General features: G+C 38.3%; 1 protein-coding gene across 8 annotated transcripts in view; it reads left to right on the top strand.

Annotated features, from left to right (window-relative positions):
- The window catches only part of LOC111862949, a 40,223-nt gene extending 23,514 nt beyond the window's left edge, over positions 1 to 16,709 (top strand). For 4 of the 8 annotated variants that reach the window (XR_004512855.1, XR_004512854.1, XR_002842514.2 and 1 more), the window contains 3 exons: positions 4,938 to 5,091; positions 6,697 to 6,840; positions 14,332 to 16,709. Coding sequence is in view for 2 of the 8 variants with exons in the window: in XM_023848840.2 (XP_023704608.1) it covers positions 4,938 to 5,091; positions 6,697 to 6,840; positions 14,332 to 14,422 (389 nt within the window). In the remaining 6 variants the exon portion in view is untranslated. Of the gene's footprint in view, positions 1 to 193; positions 1,029 to 4,515; positions 5,092 to 6,696; positions 6,841 to 14,331 lie in introns of those variants that run through there. The other 4 variants (XR_002842515.2, XR_004512857.1, XR_004512856.1 and 1 more) reach the window with 3 other exon arrangements.
- The last annotated feature ends 1,455 nt before the right edge of the window (positions 16,710 to 18,164 follow it).

The raw sequence follows: 18,164 nt of genomic DNA, 5'->3' as shown, positions 1-18,164 counted from the left end.
AATAAACCCCCTGACTTTTATGGAACCTGAAGGTTCATTGACATGCCCCAAGAGCTTGCCACCTATCCCTGTCCAAATGAAATAAATCCACCCACTTCCAACCTATTTCTTTAAGGTCTACTTTAATATTATCCTCACAAAGTAAATTAACAAGTAATGAAAGTTACTGAGAAATATTCATCCTGTCTTACAGGACAACTTGACGTCCCCACGTACAAAATCCTGCTCTTCGTTCGAAGTGCAGTATTTCTGAGGGGATAATCAGCAGGGGAGGCACAACAGATCACTGTGGTCGTGGTGCAGGGGCCAAGAAGGCCCATCCCTTATACATTCATTCATACAGGACAACTTTTTATATCTTTTATTCTGCCTGGAATTCATATAATAAGTATTAATGGTACCTGCTGGTTTCAGTACAGTATACCAAGTAACTGATGGTGGAGTAATACTCAAGACCAGTGGTGTGCCGTGCATGGAAGCAAGGGAAGCATTGCTTCTGTAGTTAAGAAATGAAAAGAAAAGTAATATATAAATAATTCAATTTGAATAATAAGGATTTGAATTTTGTCATTTAGCGCATGTTCCTGCTCAAGGCCACATGCCTCCTCTGCCTGCTCCCTTTTCCTGCTTGGAGGGTTGACCAAGTTTCCTTCGTTAAACTTCAAAATAATTCGTCTTACCCGAAGTGGGAAAGGAAGCAACTTTCGGTTTGCTGGCTAAAGCCTGTGATATGGAAGTGAAGGACTGTGTTCTTTCGATGGTTATGTGAAAAGTAACTGTTTATGTGTGATTTCAGTCTTGTTGGGTGCCCTAGGTAACATTAAGTTTTATTAAAATATTGAAAGTGCATATTTATATGGCGTAAGAGTGTATCTGTGATCGTATTTTGACGCATCAGAAAGAAGCTCTCTGCGTTTAAGGGAAGCAAGTGCAGTATTGCAGTACATGGGCAGGGGCATGATTAGACTACACGCACAGGGAACAGCTAAAATGAATGCTGGCAGACAACGCGACTGCGACTGTGCAATCGAAAGCCTTTTAAAACGGAGGTTTAATAGCAGGGACTTTTCTGAAAAGAAAATGATTATAGAAAGAGGACGACCGACATGCCATTTGCCAGAACTTAAAGCACAGACCAAATTATGTGTGAGGGAATTTAATTTGGAACAGTATTCTAAAACAGAGTGACTATCCGGTTGCCGTAATATAGGAAAATTGTTTTGTTCGCCATGCCTATTGTTTCTCAATGAAAAAAAATGTATGGAACAAGACTGGGTTTGGTGATATCAACAATCTTCATAAAGCACTGAAATGACATGAGAACTCTCAGACTCACATTATTTCAACAATGCAATTTGTCATGTTCGGGAAATCTCGAATTGACTATCAACTTGACAATCAAAAGCACCTAACGATACTACAGCACAATGAAAATGTGAAAAAAAATAGAGAAATAATGAAACGCTTGATTGATATCATCTGCCATTTAGGAAAGAGGCAACTTGCCCTCCGGGGTCATGACAAAAGCGTGGATTCTATCGACCGAGGTAATTATGTGGAATTAGTTCATTTGTTGAGGAAATATGATCATAAACTTAATGTTCACCTTGAAAACAGTGCAGTATTTGCAGGTTTATCGAACAGAATACAAAACGACCTTATTGACTCAATAAGTGACGTAATTCTAACAGAAATCAAAAGAGAAGTAAGCTCGGCCCCTTTTGTTGCTGTAATGGTTGACGAGACGACAGACATTCAAAGCCAATCACAGCTCTCATTCGTATTAAGATATGAGACTAGTAATGGTGAAATACAGGAACGGATTTTAGGATTTTCGGGTGTGAGTGCTGATCGAACTGCATCGGCGTTAGCTGAACGCGTTATAGACTGTGTAGTTCAGTATGATTTTGGCAGCAAAATAACGGCCAAATGTATGATGGAGTGGCGGTCATGTCAGGTGAACTTAATGGGCTACAAACTAAAGTGAGAGACATTTCCAAATGCCATGTTCATACATTGTATGGCACATAAGCTTAATCTTGTACTTTCACCGTCTGTCTCTAGTATTAAAGAGTGCAATGTGTTTTTTCAAAACACTGAACAGCTTTTCTTCCTTTTTCTCTACATCTTCTAAAAGGACGCACTGTTTGGACCAAGAAGTGAAAAGAGGTTTCTGAAAGTCGCACCAACCAGGTGGAACTATAACAGTCGTCTAGTAGAGACAGTATGTGAGTACAAATTTGAATTGAACACCATGTTCCAAAATATAATTGAAAATCCAGATAACTGGGATAATGAAACGTACTTTGCCGCTTGAGGATTTCTTTCTGTGCTGCAAGATTTCAACTTTAATTTTCTTCTTGCTGTTTTCAAAGATTTGTTTTCAGTAACCACCGTTCTTTTCGACATACTACAAACAAAATCAAATGACATATCTTTTTGTATCCCTAAAGTGACCGAAGGAAAAGAAGATATATCCAAGAAAAGAGAAAGCTTCGAGAACGTATTCTTTGAAACGTCCTCAAATGAAAAAATTGATGAACCACAGCAAATGATTGCGTCTTGACAATGTAGGAGACGTAAAAAAATGCTTCAGAAAACTTTATTATGAAAGTTTTGATAATGTTGCGAATCAAATTGAATTAAGGTTTCAGAACTTAGAAAAGCTAAAGTTTCTTGAATTAATAAATCCTAGTTGCAGTAAGGAGTATGAAAAGACATTTCCTAAAATTTCTTTTTTGTCACTGAAAATGGCAAATTTTCCTCGTTTAAGAAGTGAACTGAGTGTATTTTATTCTAATGAAGATTTAAACATCCAGAATGCAAGTCACCTTTTGCTACATCTAAAAACTACAAACATCGACAGTGTACTACACCAGCTGACAAAGTTATGTGAACTGATCGTGACAATTCCTGCAAGTAGTGCTTCGGTTGAACGTTCATTTTCTGCAGTGAAGAGAATTAAAACTTACACTAGGAACTCTCAAGGGGAAGACAGAATGTCCAGGTTGTCTCTGTTGTCCACTGAGAAGAAATTATTGGAAAACATTCGCAACAGTGAAGGCTTCTACGACCATTTCATCAATAATTTTGCTACTAAGAACCAGAGAATAGATTTGGTCTTCAAATAAATTTTGGTGAGTTGATTACTATCAGTTAATTTATTAGGCACCATTGCTTCCCTTACCAAAAATACTACCGCACGCCACTGCTCAAGACTTGTATGTAGAAGGTAGGCAGTTTGAATCTGAACCTGGCTTACTGAGGTATATGTGGATTGCCTGTCTCTTCAGAAGACTGTCAGGGTAGGTCTTTCAGAAAGGCCACAGACATTGTCTTTAATGTCCTTACGTATGTAATGCCATGATCATCTCGTTTGATGCTTTATGAACTCTGTAGTTGAGAAGTGTCATTAAATTACCTAGGAGTCAGTCAGTAAATCTGTAAAATAACAATTTTATTGTAGAACCTGAATTTGGAGAGAAAACAATCCTCCAAAACACTGGATACCTGTTTATCAGGAGACTGGATATGTCCAAAAGGACTCCAGTAAAGTACAGAATCATTGTTACAGACATTTAGAACTGGCGTCAGGTATTGTCTGTAGTTTGGTTTAATTTTTTAAAATTCTTTACACAAAATAATACTTTTGTGTGTATGTGTATGAACTAGCTCAGTGCTTTTAGAAACTTTGGCAGTCAGTGGTGTCAGATGGTTACCCCATCATGTATTTCATGTAGAGAGTCTTGCTTCATTTAGAAATGTCTGAACCATTGCAGCATATTGGTAACTGGATCCCAAGATTGACATAACAGTGAAACCCGTGTGATTGAAAAATTCCACCCTAATTTTGCACAGCTGTGAAATCATTATGGTACCATGGTCAGAGCAAGCATGTGAGGCTATGATGGTGGCTTCATGTGACTTTAATGTGCCATATAGTCAGGCGTCTCACTGCCATAGGTTAACAAATTTACAGCACTTGTTTCCAAACTTCATATAGGGGTCTGCATCATAAGTTTTCAAGTTAATTAAATTGTTTCATATTGGTAGCTTATGTAGCCACTCCTGACCATGAAACGGGCATATCTTAAGTAAGTTGTACAAATTTCCTTTTGAAGTGACGTGGGCTGTTTCTAGGAAACGAAGTGGCAGTTATGTTGCCACAGAGGGATTGTTTCTTGGAAATCAGTTGATTACAAAACACAGTTTCCAGGGATACAAAGACTGGAAGTTGTAAATACTTAGGAAACCAAACCATTGATTAGGTATTAATACATGATTCCCATGACAACACAACAGAACAGGGAACTCTCTAAGACATTATGACTTCTATCCCAGCTGCATGGCAGCTATGAAAGGAGATGATTTATGGATTCAGAAGAGTGGAGACCAATCTGAGATTCAGACAGCAGTGAGAGATTAGTGAGAAATTCTTCATAGGTGTCTGACAGATGTCGTTCAGAAGGAGTTCAATGTGTGAGCTGTTACAATTGACTGTAATTGTAAAGAAGTGCCAGTAAACCCAATCATCAAATTTAGAACCCATTATTATTTGTAATGCAAATCCCTAATACATGACAGTATTGTTTTATGTAGTGTATATTTTACACAGTGCAAGAAAAATAGCACATTCCTTCATCTTTATGGCCTTGTCAGTAGACATGTATGTTGCTCAACATGACAGAATTTTAGCCCTCATTTCTTCCATAACAGCAGAAACCAAGACAGGTAAGAGAAATGATACAAGAAAACTATGTGATATCAGGAATAAAGTGAATGTCAAGGCCATATAGGAATACAAATTCTCAAAAGAATGCATATTAAAACTTACTTTGTGTGTGGTACTGTTACGGGAATGGAAATCGTTGTTGTGTTTAAGAACTACCTTATACAGATTTTAAGTCATATCTTTCTTTTTCTTTGTTTTCCTCTAGCAACGTTGAAATTTGACATTAGTTTGTTGACTGTTAAAGAAGATAATGTGACCAGCCAAGATGCAGGAGTAGTGGAGTCCAGTCTGGTGGACAGTAGCCTCTTTGCTGTTCCTTGTATGAAACAGGCTTCCTCAGTGATCCAGTTTACATCTCTGTGAGTGCCCTCATTGGTTTTATTTGTGCCTGCTGTTGATTATTCCATTATTTGTAGGGTATCCAAATGTGTAAAATATACCACAAAACAGAAAACAAAAATGTAACCACATACTATTTAAATGTCACAATGGCTTCCAGAGTGAGTGAGTCAGTTTTTACGGATTATTGTAGGGTGAAATTTTTTAGTAAAACGTAATGGTAAAGTTGTTCTGGAGAGGTCACCTCTGGTAACGATTGGATAGGAGGATGGCTGGGCCCCAGAGATTGTCTGGACACTGTGAACGAGAAAAATTTTTCCCCTGCAGGGGATCGAACACCGGCTGCCCAGCCTGTAGCACATTGCTACACTGACTAAGCTATCCAGGCTTTCAAAAATTTGTAATAACTTTTTAATTACATAATCGTGGTCGAAAGATGTACTCCAATTATGAATCCATGGAATTTTCCAGTGTACTCTCCCATATAGGTGTTGTTCATTTGCAGATAAAACTCTGTTGTTGACAGAACTAATCATCAGTAAGAAGCACTGTACTGAATAGGTGCATACATTATTTATCTTTATATTTCATAATTGTATACCACATATGAAGTATTTCACATAAAAATTTAAGAGATCCTAGAAATATATTACATACTCATTTTTTATGATGAATACTTTTGATAATATTGATAATGTTTCATATGAGGTGCATATAAAGCTTAAATTGTAATTGACCACTTCAGACCAATTGAAATATATCCAGCAACTTAAAGTTTAGAACTGCCATACATTCTGTAAAACTTCTCGTAAGTGTATATAGTTAGGTTAAACCATCACCACAACAAAAATGTATACTCAATTCAATGTCTTATAATTAAAACTTGTATTTCTGCTGCATGTTTTGGTCACATAGGATCATCATCAGGCAGTTAATATAGGATGTGTCTGGTCACTGAATTGCTAATAGGGATCCATACTAGTGCACCATGTTATACTGTATGATAACACAGTTACATAATAAGTATTATATAATATAATCTATATAATAAGTATATAAAATAGAGAATATATACATGTATGCATGTGTATATAGGATATATTAAAAACTGTATACAAGTACACTGATTAATTTTGAAGAATGTTTTAAATTATTAAAATATTTAAAATTATTAAAACTTATTAAATAAAAGTTATTAAAGTATATATTCCAAGCATAATTCTAAGGTTCAAGTGCCACAGTATAGTATTAGCATCTTATCTAATTCATGGATCCTTGTTGTTAAAGCATCCACATTGTGAAACCGGTCATAGAAACCAGGGTTAAATGTCGATGTAAATAGGGCTGTTGTTATATGTAATTCTAAAAGTACACGTATTTCGCCAATATGAGTTGTGTTATTTTGTGGTTATTAATATGGTGTGCGTTTCCTAATATGGGCATTTATACTACATATGTACTACACTGTGCATTGGTCCGATATGAACTCATAAGTGGTTTATGAGCTGAAGTACTCATGGCCTGTCCATAATGTGTTTACTTTATATTGTTCAGAGCTGAGGCATGAGGTGGGACAATATTTGGTTCAAGTGAACCAGTTGTTTCTTACAGAAACTGTGTTCTAGGCCAGATTCCAATCTCAGTTTGACTCCACACATAACACAGTCAGAGAACATGCCAAGTACGAATGCCCTGTCACAGCTGCTGCTACAACCTACCCAACCAAGAGAGCCAGAAGCGGTAACAGGAAAATGTTCATCAGATGCGAGGTAGGCTTCCTAATATTGTAACAGAACATACCCATCATCTTGATCCATGTACTTTATTTCATGTCTCACGGGTGTGTTGCTACCTGGCAGGTGTTCCTCTGTACCTTTCTTTCCCCCTTGTTTTCCCAGCATGCTATATGTCATGTTCTAGAATGATGGGCTACTTTGGTTTTCATCTAACTAGGTCTATTCTCAGTTGCTTACCATCAGTTGGTGAAGTTGTTTAGTAATTTTATCTTGGTCTTGTGTGTTTGTACATTATGTTTTGTGTGTGCTCGCGAAGACTGATGAGGGCAAGAGAGCATTGATGCAACATTATTCACTTTTGTATTTAATTATCAATATATTTAAAACTCTATATTGATTATGAATTGGGTGTACACTGTTGTTCTCAGAGCACAAATGTTAATTATTCAGCAAGAAGCCATTTTTGTACCAGTGCACATCCATATTGTGATCCCAGAACGTGGTTGTTTTTTTTTTCTTGAATATGGATTTCTCTTTTGTTGGTTTTGTTTCTTGGCAAATGTTTCTTTCTACAGGTATGTGCTGTTTAGCTTCTTGTGACACATTGCATTGCATGAGTAATGCAGTATTTAGCTGCTATTTCCCACTGGAGCTTTTTCAGGCCCATCTTAACACAACCCATTTCTGAGCTGATTCATTACCTGGTGACAAGGAAAGACTTCTGTGTGATGAGCTTGGCAGTCTAGGTAGCCTTTCAGATTTTAATGTTTGGGGTTGAGACAATGTAGTTGCATGGCTGAAATTCAAGCCTGAAAATGGGGCCAGCGTGTTTCTCTGAAATATCAGTATCTGCTTGCAAGGTTACATAGCGCTGCAATCCTCATTGCAATTGATATCAGTTTATTTCACATACAGATCAATTGTTGACAGAATTAATCACCAATTCAGATACTACACTTCATGGCTGTAAGTGATATTGTAGACATAGTGAAGCCAGTCAAAATGTAGACTCTACAGAAAAGAATATTTTTTTCTTATATTTTGTTTTAAAATTATAATACTCTTAAGTATGGGCAAACTATGCAGTATTGTTATGACACACAGGGATACTTTCTTTGAACATTATGCATTACTTGGTAAAAGAAAGCACCCCTGATTTAGAGTCTGGTTCTGTCTTTCTTTTCAGGTAGGTGGAAAAGCAGTATATCTTCCTTGTGTTTATAATTTTCCCCAGATCAGTTTCATTGCTTAGTGCAGATCCTACATCATCATCATCGGTAATCTGTCAGGCGACAGGTCCACAGTCTCTTCCAAAACAATTCCTCTGCTTAATGCGATATAGAGCTTTCTCCTTCAAATGACAGTATCCTCTTCTGTCCCCAAGGTCATCCAGCATCTTCTTACGTCTTCTTCCTCGTCTTCTTGTCACTTCTATCCGCCCATCTATCTTTCCTTCGATAGCTTCTTTTAGAAGGCAGTTTCTGCGTAAAACATGACCAATCCAATTAGCCTTCCGTTTTCTTATTTCATGTAGGATATTCCTCTGCTCACTGACTCTAATTAACACTTCTTCATTTCTCACATAATCGGTCCAACTGATCTTCTCCATTCTTCTCCAACACCACATTTCGAAACTTTCCAGATGTTTCTGATCTACTGCCCTAAGTGTCCATGTTTCAGCCCCATACAGAGCTATGCTCCAAATGTAGCATTTCACTAGTTTCTTCCTCAAATTTAAGTCCAATTTGCTGGTAAAAAGATTCTTCTTCTTGCTAAATGCAGCTTTTGCCATGGCAATCCTGGATTTAATTTCACAAGTACACCTTCCATCATCTGTTAACAAGCTACCCAAATATTTAAAACATTTCACATTCTCCACTTGTTTTTGGTCTATCTTTATTGTGACTGGGGTTGGTTGTCTCGAAATTTTCATTACTTTTGTTTTCTCCACATTCATTTCCATGCCATAGCACCTTCCAATTTCAATTAGTCTATCAATCATGCCCTGTAGCACAGTTTCTTCCTTAGCCATTAACACAAGGTCATCTGCATATTTCACAGTTTGAATAATTTGCCCTCCTACTTTGAAGTCACCGAGCCCATCCAGAGCTTCCTTGGTAAGGCATTCGCTGTACAAGTTGAACAGAATTGGTGATAAACAGCATCCTTGTCGAACTCCTCTTCCAATCTGCACACTTCCTGTCTCCCCCCTGTCCAGTCGTACTCTAACTTTCTGATCCATGTACAATTTGCTAATCAATCTTCTTTCATGCCAATCGATACCTGTTTCTTTCAGGATCTGCATTAATTTGGTCCAGTTTACCCGGTCAAATGCCTTCTGCCAGTCTATGAAGCAAACACACAGTTCTTCATCTATCTCCAAAGTTCGTTCCGCTATAATTCTCATCATCCCAATTGCATCCCTGGTTCCTTTTCCTCTTCTAAATCCAAACTGATCTTCTCCAAGTACATCCTCTATTTTCCTTTCAATTCTTCTTTTAAGTATCTTTGCTATTATCTTTGCTGTATGTGCAATAAGACTTATTGTGCGATGGTCGCTGCATTTTGTAGCTTTTGTCTTTTTCTTTAAGGCAATCATTGTAACTTCTGTAAAGTCCTTGGGCCACTCTCCACTTTCATATATGGTGTTCATTAGTTTTGTCAGTGTTTTCAAACCACCTTCTCCCAGTAACTTGAGCACATCTCCAGGTACATCATCATCTCCTGTAGCCTTTCCCTTCCTCATTTCCTTGATAGCTTTTTCCACCTCACTTTGTAAAATATATGGTCCTTTCTCGTCTGTATCTACTTCTTCTTCCGGTTCAACTTCTAAGGTTTCTGGCCGATTAGGTCGATCATATAGTTCTGAAATATAATTTTCCCAAATTTTCAGCACTTGCCTCTGATCTACTATTCTATTCCCCTGGGAGTCTTCGATGCCAACATTTTGAATCCCATGATTCTCTTTCCATCCTAGTTCTTTTGTCTTCATGTACATCAAATCATAACGGCCTGTTCTTTGAAATTCCATAATCTCATTACATATCTTCTCAAGATATTCCTTTTTGGCCCTGTCCGTGGCTCTTTTCAATTCATTCCTCAGTCTCCTGTATTTCCTCCTGCCTTCTTCATTGTTGACATTCTTCCATTTCCTTCGCTCCTCCATTTTACTCATCATCTCCTGTGTAACCCATGGTTTTCTTGCTATCTTCTCAACTTTACCAACCAAATCACTGATAGAATCTAACATGCATTCTTTTATATTGTTCCACTGCGCTTCAGCATTTCCGCTTTCACCTTCAATTGCACCGAGTTTCTCTTCTAGGGTCTCTTGCACGCTTTGTCTTTGAGCATATAACTTCTCCAAATCCCATCTGGGTCTGCGCTTTCGAAATCTTATAATTTTCTTCAACCTGGTTCGGAACTTGGCAACCAGTAAGTTGTGGTCAGAGTCAATATCTGCCCCAGGAAGCATCTTCACATCCTTCACACTGTTTCTGAATCGATGTTTCACAAGGATGTAGTCCAGCTGATGGCTCTTCCAATCCCTAGGTGCCTTCCATATGTAAATTCTTCTCTTTGGCTTCTTGAACCAAGTGTTGGTGACAATCAGTCCATTTCTTTCACAAAAGTCAATAAGCATTTGACCCCTGTGATTCCGTCTTCCTAGTCCATGTGATCCAACAATATTCTGATATGATTCATCTCCAACAATGCTATTCCAGTCTCCCAATATGATGCTGTTTCTGTCTCCTCTTCCATCTTCCTGAAGAATTTCTTCAATTGTGTCATACACTTTTTCCACTTCATCATCTTCATACTCTGATGTCGGCATGTACACTTGCATAATCAGTATATATACAGGTTCCGCCTTTAACTTCAGAGCAATAATTCTGTCATTACAAGCAATCTTCTTAACAACACTCCTCACTACACTTTTATGCATCACTATTACCACACTTCTTTCAGCCCGTTCACCTCCGGAATAATACACCATAGAATCACCACTTCTTATTTTGCCTTGTCCTTTCCATCGCACTTCACTGACACCTAGAACAGACACCCCATTCTTCTCCATTTCCATTTTCAAATTCTCCAATTTGCCTGCTTGATTCAAGGTCCTTACATTCCATGTTCCAATCTTGTATCCATGATGTTTCTTCTGATCTTCGCACTTTTTCATGTTGTAACGCCTGCATGACATTTCCTCTAGAAACACTCCCCCCCCGGAGATCACAAAGAGAATATTAAAATTAAATCCACGAAAAGTGCTCCTGTTCAAAAATTGCTTAGTGAATTTTCTAATAATAGCTTTTCACAGTTTTCCTTTGATTTATGCGAAGCCTTTTTAGCGCTGATATTCCGCTGTGGAAACTAACTCATCCTACTCTGAGAAACTTCATAGAGAAGTATACACAGTGCAAAGTGCCGGATGAATCTACTGTGCGCAAATATTACGTGAAGCAGTGTTACGATCTTACAGTTGATAGCATTAGAGATACGATTCAAGATAATTTTGTGTGAATATCAATTGACGAAACACAAGATTGTGAGGACCGGTTTATTGCAAATTGTATAGTTGGATCCCTTAATAAGAATGAACACTCTACCCAATATCTTCTTCTTGCAGTAGAGCAATTTGAAACCACAAATAGCTCGGCAGTTTCCTGATTTTTTATCAATTCCATGAATTTATTATGGCCGAATGGCATTCAGTATGAGCGCGTATTGCTCTTTGTGACTGATGCCACAAGTTATATGATGACAGCTGGTACTGCTCTTAAAATTATATTTCCAAACATGACACATGTGACTTGCCTTGCCCACGGGTTGCACCGTGTTGCAGAAACAATTCGTGCAAATTTTCTGCTTGTTGACAAGTCTGTGTCTTTTGTGAAGAAGGTATTTGTTACAGCGCCATACAGAAAAGAAGCCTTTAAAGCAGTAGCACCAAGCATTCCACTTCTGCCAGAACCAATTTTAACGCTCTGGGGCACGTGGCTATTTGCAGCGAGTTATTATACGGAACATTTTTAAACAGTTAGGAATGTCGTGAATACATTTGATCCCAAAAGTGCAGCATAAATTCAAATTGCCCAAGATGTACTAAAAAACGCATAACTAGAAACTAATCTTTCTTATATATCTGCTCACTTCTCTCACCTTCCATCCGACATTTCCTCGCTGGAGGCAAGCAATAGCAATACTACTTTGTATCAGTAGTTAAGTGTGTTCAGAATCACTGTTTCCAAATCGAATTCGGTTCCTGGAAGAGTCGGTGAAGTAGTAAAGGAAAAAGTACACAGCATTCTTTAAAAAAATCCAGGATATGAACAAATTTGTGAAATTGAAGAAATTTTAGCTGGTAAACGTACTGAACTGCCAAGTGAAATATCACTAACACTGGAGCAAATAGCGGCTTTTGTACATGCGCCCCTAAGTTCCTGTGAAATGGAAAGAAATTATTCCCGCTATAAGGACATGTTACGAGACAATAGGAGGCCACTAACTATGGAAAACCTAGAACATTTAGTAATTGTGAACTGCAACAGAAGAGAAGTTGAAAGTTCGGAGAGCTAAATGTGAGTACCATTGGTTTTTTAAATTTGTAATGAAATATGTTGGCTTTGTTGCATGATTTGTATTTAAGTGTAGCTTTTTATTGCAAATGAATCATTCAGTGATTACATGAAATGAACTTAAATATTCATTTGTTAAAAATGTAAAATCAATTTTAATATTTGGTATTAATTTTTATGTGCATATTTTAGTGCATATTTCGGAAGTTTTTATTGCATAAATGCATACATATTTAAGGGATTATTATGGCATAAAAATCCGGTCCCTAATAATCAATATATCTACCGGTTCCGCCTTTAACTTCAGAGCAATAATTCTGTCATTACAAACAATCTTCTTAACAACACTCCTCACTACACTTTTATGCACCACTATTGCCACACTTCTTTCAGCCCGTTCACCTCCAGAATAATACACTGTATAATCACCACTTCTTATTTCACCTTGTTCTTTCCATCGCACTTCGCTGATACCTAGAACAGACACCTCATTCTTCTGCATTTCCGTTTTCATATTCTCCAATTTGCCTGCTTGATTCAAGGTCCTTACATTCCATGTTCCAANCTGCTGATGACGCTGCTTCCGGCATCAGTTTTTGGTGTCTCTCTTCGTCTGATGCCTACCCTTTGACCTGTCCAGCAAGGGAGGCCCTGCCAGTAGCTACGCTACCGCTGGTATAGCTCTCAGGGTCCTTGGCATACTCAAACCCCCACACCACGATAAGGTGGAGACACCAACATATAGTATATAAATATATATAAAAGTATGCAGTCTACGCAACAATATTCTGTATTTAAAACAAAGTAGACTCTAATGTATCAATGTTTTTCTTTTATTGATGCTACATGTTTCGACTTTCGACCAATATACTGTGTCATAATCAGGTGTACATTGATACCAGTCTCAGTTGTTGCATTGCATTTAATTCTTCAGTAAGGATCCTTATTGTGCTCTTGAGAGTTTTTAAATGCATAAATTGAATCGCAGTTAAAATTTAAAATACTTGGATAATAAAATTTAAAAATTAATAAAACGTAAAAATTAAAATTGTACAAAAATGGAAATGAAGTACGATAAATCTCTTTAAAACTTTGTGACCGCTACGTGTTGACGTGATTTGCTCTTGGTAGAAGCAACTATAGTGTGGGACGCGTTCATATCAGGATCTTTTCACATAAGTTAGGTTGTGTGGTCTTGACCTTACTATCTATGATCTTGTGGAGCTTATGCTCATTATTCTGTATGTCACCCAACAGGCTGTTTATTTCAGGTGATGTGTATTGATTTTCTTATGAGGATATGCATATGGGTTGCTCCCTGTGTTGATGCTGTCACTATGTTGTAGTGGTTCGGTCTCCTACATATTAGATAGAAACAGCCAGTTGTTTAAACACTCTGTATTTGTTATCATAGAAAATCCATCCATGAAGATATTGAGAACATTTAAAATGTGAAAATTTTGGTTTTAATGGTGGTGACTATGGGATGTGATATGTAGTCCGGTAGAAAGTATACTGACCTTTACCATCTCCATCTTCAGTAATGCTCTCCTTCATTTGTATGCTTAGCTTATTCTTCAGCCAGATTACATGGCATCATATTCCAGAAGACAGTATTCTTAATTTCAAATAATAGTTACAGATCTGAATGAAATGTATATTTGTATGTTATACACCAACAGGCCACTTCTTTAGAAATTAGACTTCAATTTGATTGTCGTGTAATATCGGGGTTACAGTAAATAGATCATTTGAGCTGAAATTAAATATACTCAACAATTTTTGTCATAGACCTCAAATACATGATTTTATCGACACCTGTTGGAATATTTTATGAGATGATGGGGTGATATGATCTGTGCTATATATTAATATGTTGCTTTTCATGTAAAATATAATATCATAATGTTTACCATATTGGGGTCACTGTTTTCTGTGTTTGCAGTACATGTGAAGTTCTGGAGAGTGAAGAGAACACTGGTGTGGTTAAGGCAACAGGTGCTCCTGTTGTAAAGAGAGAATTCAGTTTCATCTGATATCACTAGGACATATGCCAATGATGAGGAATCTTCTGTATCTCATGACTAGTCAGTGTGTAGAAAGTGCATGGGTGTTACATAATACACAGCCTTGCATCCACAAGTCTCTTTAGTTCCTAGTTATGGAGAAAGTCAGTGGGCCTAGAAGTGATACAAGTCTTCCGACTGCAAAGAATAGTTTTCTTCTGAAATTTAAACTTTTTGACACTTTCTAATATTTTCTCATGATGCTTACAATCGGATGTCGTGTATCTAAATGACAACTTTGTTTTTCAGAAATGAATCTGAAAACAATAGGATTGTACATGCAAACAAGACAGTCATTTTTTCAAGTCATTCATAGTCAGTCTGAAATGTCATTTGATACTGTATAATCTCAGCAGTTGGTAAAGTGTCATGAAATAGATAAGCAAGACTCAAGCATATCTACCATATCTGCTATTTAGGGTTTGTCACATGGTCCTAACACAGTGAACTCTAGTACAGATTACAGCTTGTGGTGTACTGGCAGCACATGCAGTACATGAAAGGTCAAGACCAAAGTCAAAGTCAGTCAGTTATCACTGATATGTCTTAATGGTTACATTATTTACCCTGCATGCACTTTAACCAGTACCAACAATCGCTTACCATGGCAAGAGCTAGTCTTATTATGTCATAATGATGAAATTTTGTGTACCTTTACTCACCATTGTCTCTTCTAGTACTGTTTCATTAGAAAGCTTTTATGTTCTTCAGGCTAGCAAGATCTAACATCTGCTGTGCCTTGGGAACAGCTTAATCCATGAATGAAATTCACTTCAGGAACCCTCTCCAGTTGTTGATTAAGTTGGAAGCTTGCTTCTGATCTGGTATTTGGTTGGTTACAGAGTAAGGAAGTTAGTTTTTAACTGGCATTTCCTCCATACCAGATACTGTCTTGAAATGTTTCGATTATAAATAATTATGTAATGTGAGTAGTAATACTTTTATTATAGAAAACATTTTGTTGTCTATTGGCATCTTAAAATATTGTGACATGCTGGATGAAAGCGAGAAGAGGGGAATTGCAAGAGGTGGCTGTTGCTAGGCAAAGGCTGGTAAACAAGTTCCTGCAGCAACAGATTCATGACACAACAGAGGAATTGTTGGGTGTTTTCTATGAAGTCCATGCTGTGGTGATATAACGAGAGCCAGCAGTAATTTAGCAGTCATTTGATTGGTGAGCCAGCCTTGAATTGGAGGTTGGAGCCAACAGTTAGTTGATGGTTAGTAGTTGCAACTGAAGGGTGCCAGCTGGCAAGGATGTTAGCATGGAAGCAGAGGAGTATCCATTGTTGGGAGCCACTAACAAGCAATGGGCACATGAAGACAGCAGACTGGGAAGATTTAGTGTATGCTATAGTAATTTGTAGTGTGTGTAATTAGTTGCAGCATTATAATTCTTTGTAGTTACAAGTTATTAGGGTTAAGTAAGTCCAATTATGAATCCAAACCTTGCATCTAGTCACTAACATGTGACAGTATAGTAGGAAGGTTAGTGAAATGACAGGTGATTTATGGTGACTATGATATAGATGCAGTATAGGAAAGAAAAATAACACGTAACTGATAAACGAGAGGTAGAAGGCAGGGTTGACCCCAAATGTAAGCATCACCCCATGAAGGTGTATGATGGATATAGAGGTAACAAACACTACATTCTCCACCTTGGCAGTGCAGTACATAGAGTTGAACAATGACCTGCAGAGTCTGGCAAATGTTTCCCAGGGAAAGAGATCCCTTTACCCACTGGACAGGAGACTATGTGGGGTCCCCATAGTAGGTCTGAATATAGCAGGAAAACATAGAAGTCCCTGCCTTAGCTGGGAATTGAACCCTGGCTCTCTAGAATGTAACCACTCACTCTACTTACTGAGCCCTACTAGCTCATGAATGAAGAGAGAAAGTACTGTGACATGATGACTGAAAAATTGTCTGTTGCTAGGTAATGGCTTGATAAACAAGCAAGCTCTTGCTAGGCAGCAGCTTGCTTACATGTCACACAGCAATTGAGGAGCCTTTGGTAATGATGTTTTGTATGCAGCCCATCCCAGGAGCCCCTGGGCGAATAAGTCAGTGATGGCTAGGAGGCCATGAGTTAGTTTGCAAGCCAGCTGTAACTTAGCAACACCTAGTGAAGACTAACCAAACAACCTCTGGAGAAGACATAGAAGACTATGTGTGCTACAGTGTGGTGATTTGTAGAGTGTATTACACGAGGGTCATACTGAAAGTCATGAGCAACAGTTTTTTATAAAGTAACATGCTTTATCATTGACAAACCAAATGCACCACCTCAATCTACAGACCTTTCTTTATTTTACCACATAATCGCCACTTCTTTGTACACATTTCTCCCAGCATTCTGGGAGTTTGAAAATTCCATTCCAGCCATGCGAAGACACTGACGCACTGCTTTCTGAATTGCCTCCATTGTCTCAAAACGTTGTTCATGCAGCTGATCCTTCACAAATCCGAAAAGATGGTAGTCGGAGGGTGCCAGATCAGGGCTATAGGAGGGGTGTGGAAGAACTTCCCACCCCATCTTTGCAATTGCTTCCAATGTGAGACGATCGGCGTGGGGGTGAGCGTTGTCATGCAGGATGATGATGTTTCGTCCTGGACGTTTATCGCGCAATGCATGACAGAGCTTGTGCAGCGTCTGGACATAACGAGCAGCATTGATGGTTTGCCCAGGTTCCAGGAATTCGGCCAGAATAAACCCCTCTGCATCCCAGAAGACTGTGCCCATCACCTTCACAGCTGATGGCATGGTCTTTGTCTTCTTTTTTGATGGAGACTGCAAGTGGTGCCATTCCATACTCTGCCGTTTCGTTTCAGGCTCAAAACAGTGAAACCAGCTTTCGTTACCTGTCACAATACAGAGCAAAAAATTATCGCCTTCGTGTCAATATCTCTCCAGCATTTCTGAGATTATGGCTTTTCGCTGACCTTTATGGTCTTCGGTCAATAACCGCGGGACCCAACAAGCACAGACATTCCTATAGCCCAAGCTTTCAATCAACTCCTGTACTGCACTATGCCCTGTTCCAAGTTTTCGGGCTATTGTGTCCACAGTCACACGCCTGTCATCTTCAATGATCTCATCCACTCTTTCCTTGTTGCATTCAGTTGAGGCTGTTCGAGGACGACTGCTCCGAGGCTCAGCTTTGATTCTGGTGTTCCCATCTTTAAATGTTTCACCCATCTTCGAACACTGCTCACACCCATGCACAGACTTCCGTAAGCATGCTGAAGTCTCTAGTGAATTTCTGCAGCAGGGATTTCCTCTTTCACAAGAAATTCGATGACAGCACACTGGCGAAACGACATATGGTTGTCGGCCATTTTTGTTAGGAGTGATACTGGTCACGTGATGTCAGCTATTGACGTCACAAGACACCCAAGGTTAACACAACAGCTGGTTCCACCTACTACCATACTCTCTTTCGTCTGCTGTTCCCAGGTTGCATGCAAAAAAAAAGGCTCATGACTTTCGTTACAACCTACATAGTTACATGTAGTTACAAGTTATAAGTTTTCAATAAATCCGGTTACCGTTCCAAACCCCATGTATAGTCACTAACATGTGACTGTACTAATAATTAGAAGACATGTATAATTCAGAATCATTTAATTTCAACTCGCATTGAATCAGAATTGCTATAATCTTCACTATTTCTGAGTGTAGTAGCATCACAGTATGATGCCCTATATA

Source organism: Cryptotermes secundus, unplaced genomic scaffold (genome assembly GCF_002891405.2).
Source record: "Cryptotermes secundus unplaced genomic scaffold, Csec_1.0 scaffold822, whole genome shotgun sequence".
NCBI classification, from domain to species: Eukaryota; Metazoa; Arthropoda; class Insecta; order Blattodea; family Kalotermitidae; genus Cryptotermes; species Cryptotermes secundus.
The sequence above is the reverse complement of the archived record's forward strand: the minus strand, read 5'-3'. Positions and strand labels throughout refer to the sequence as shown.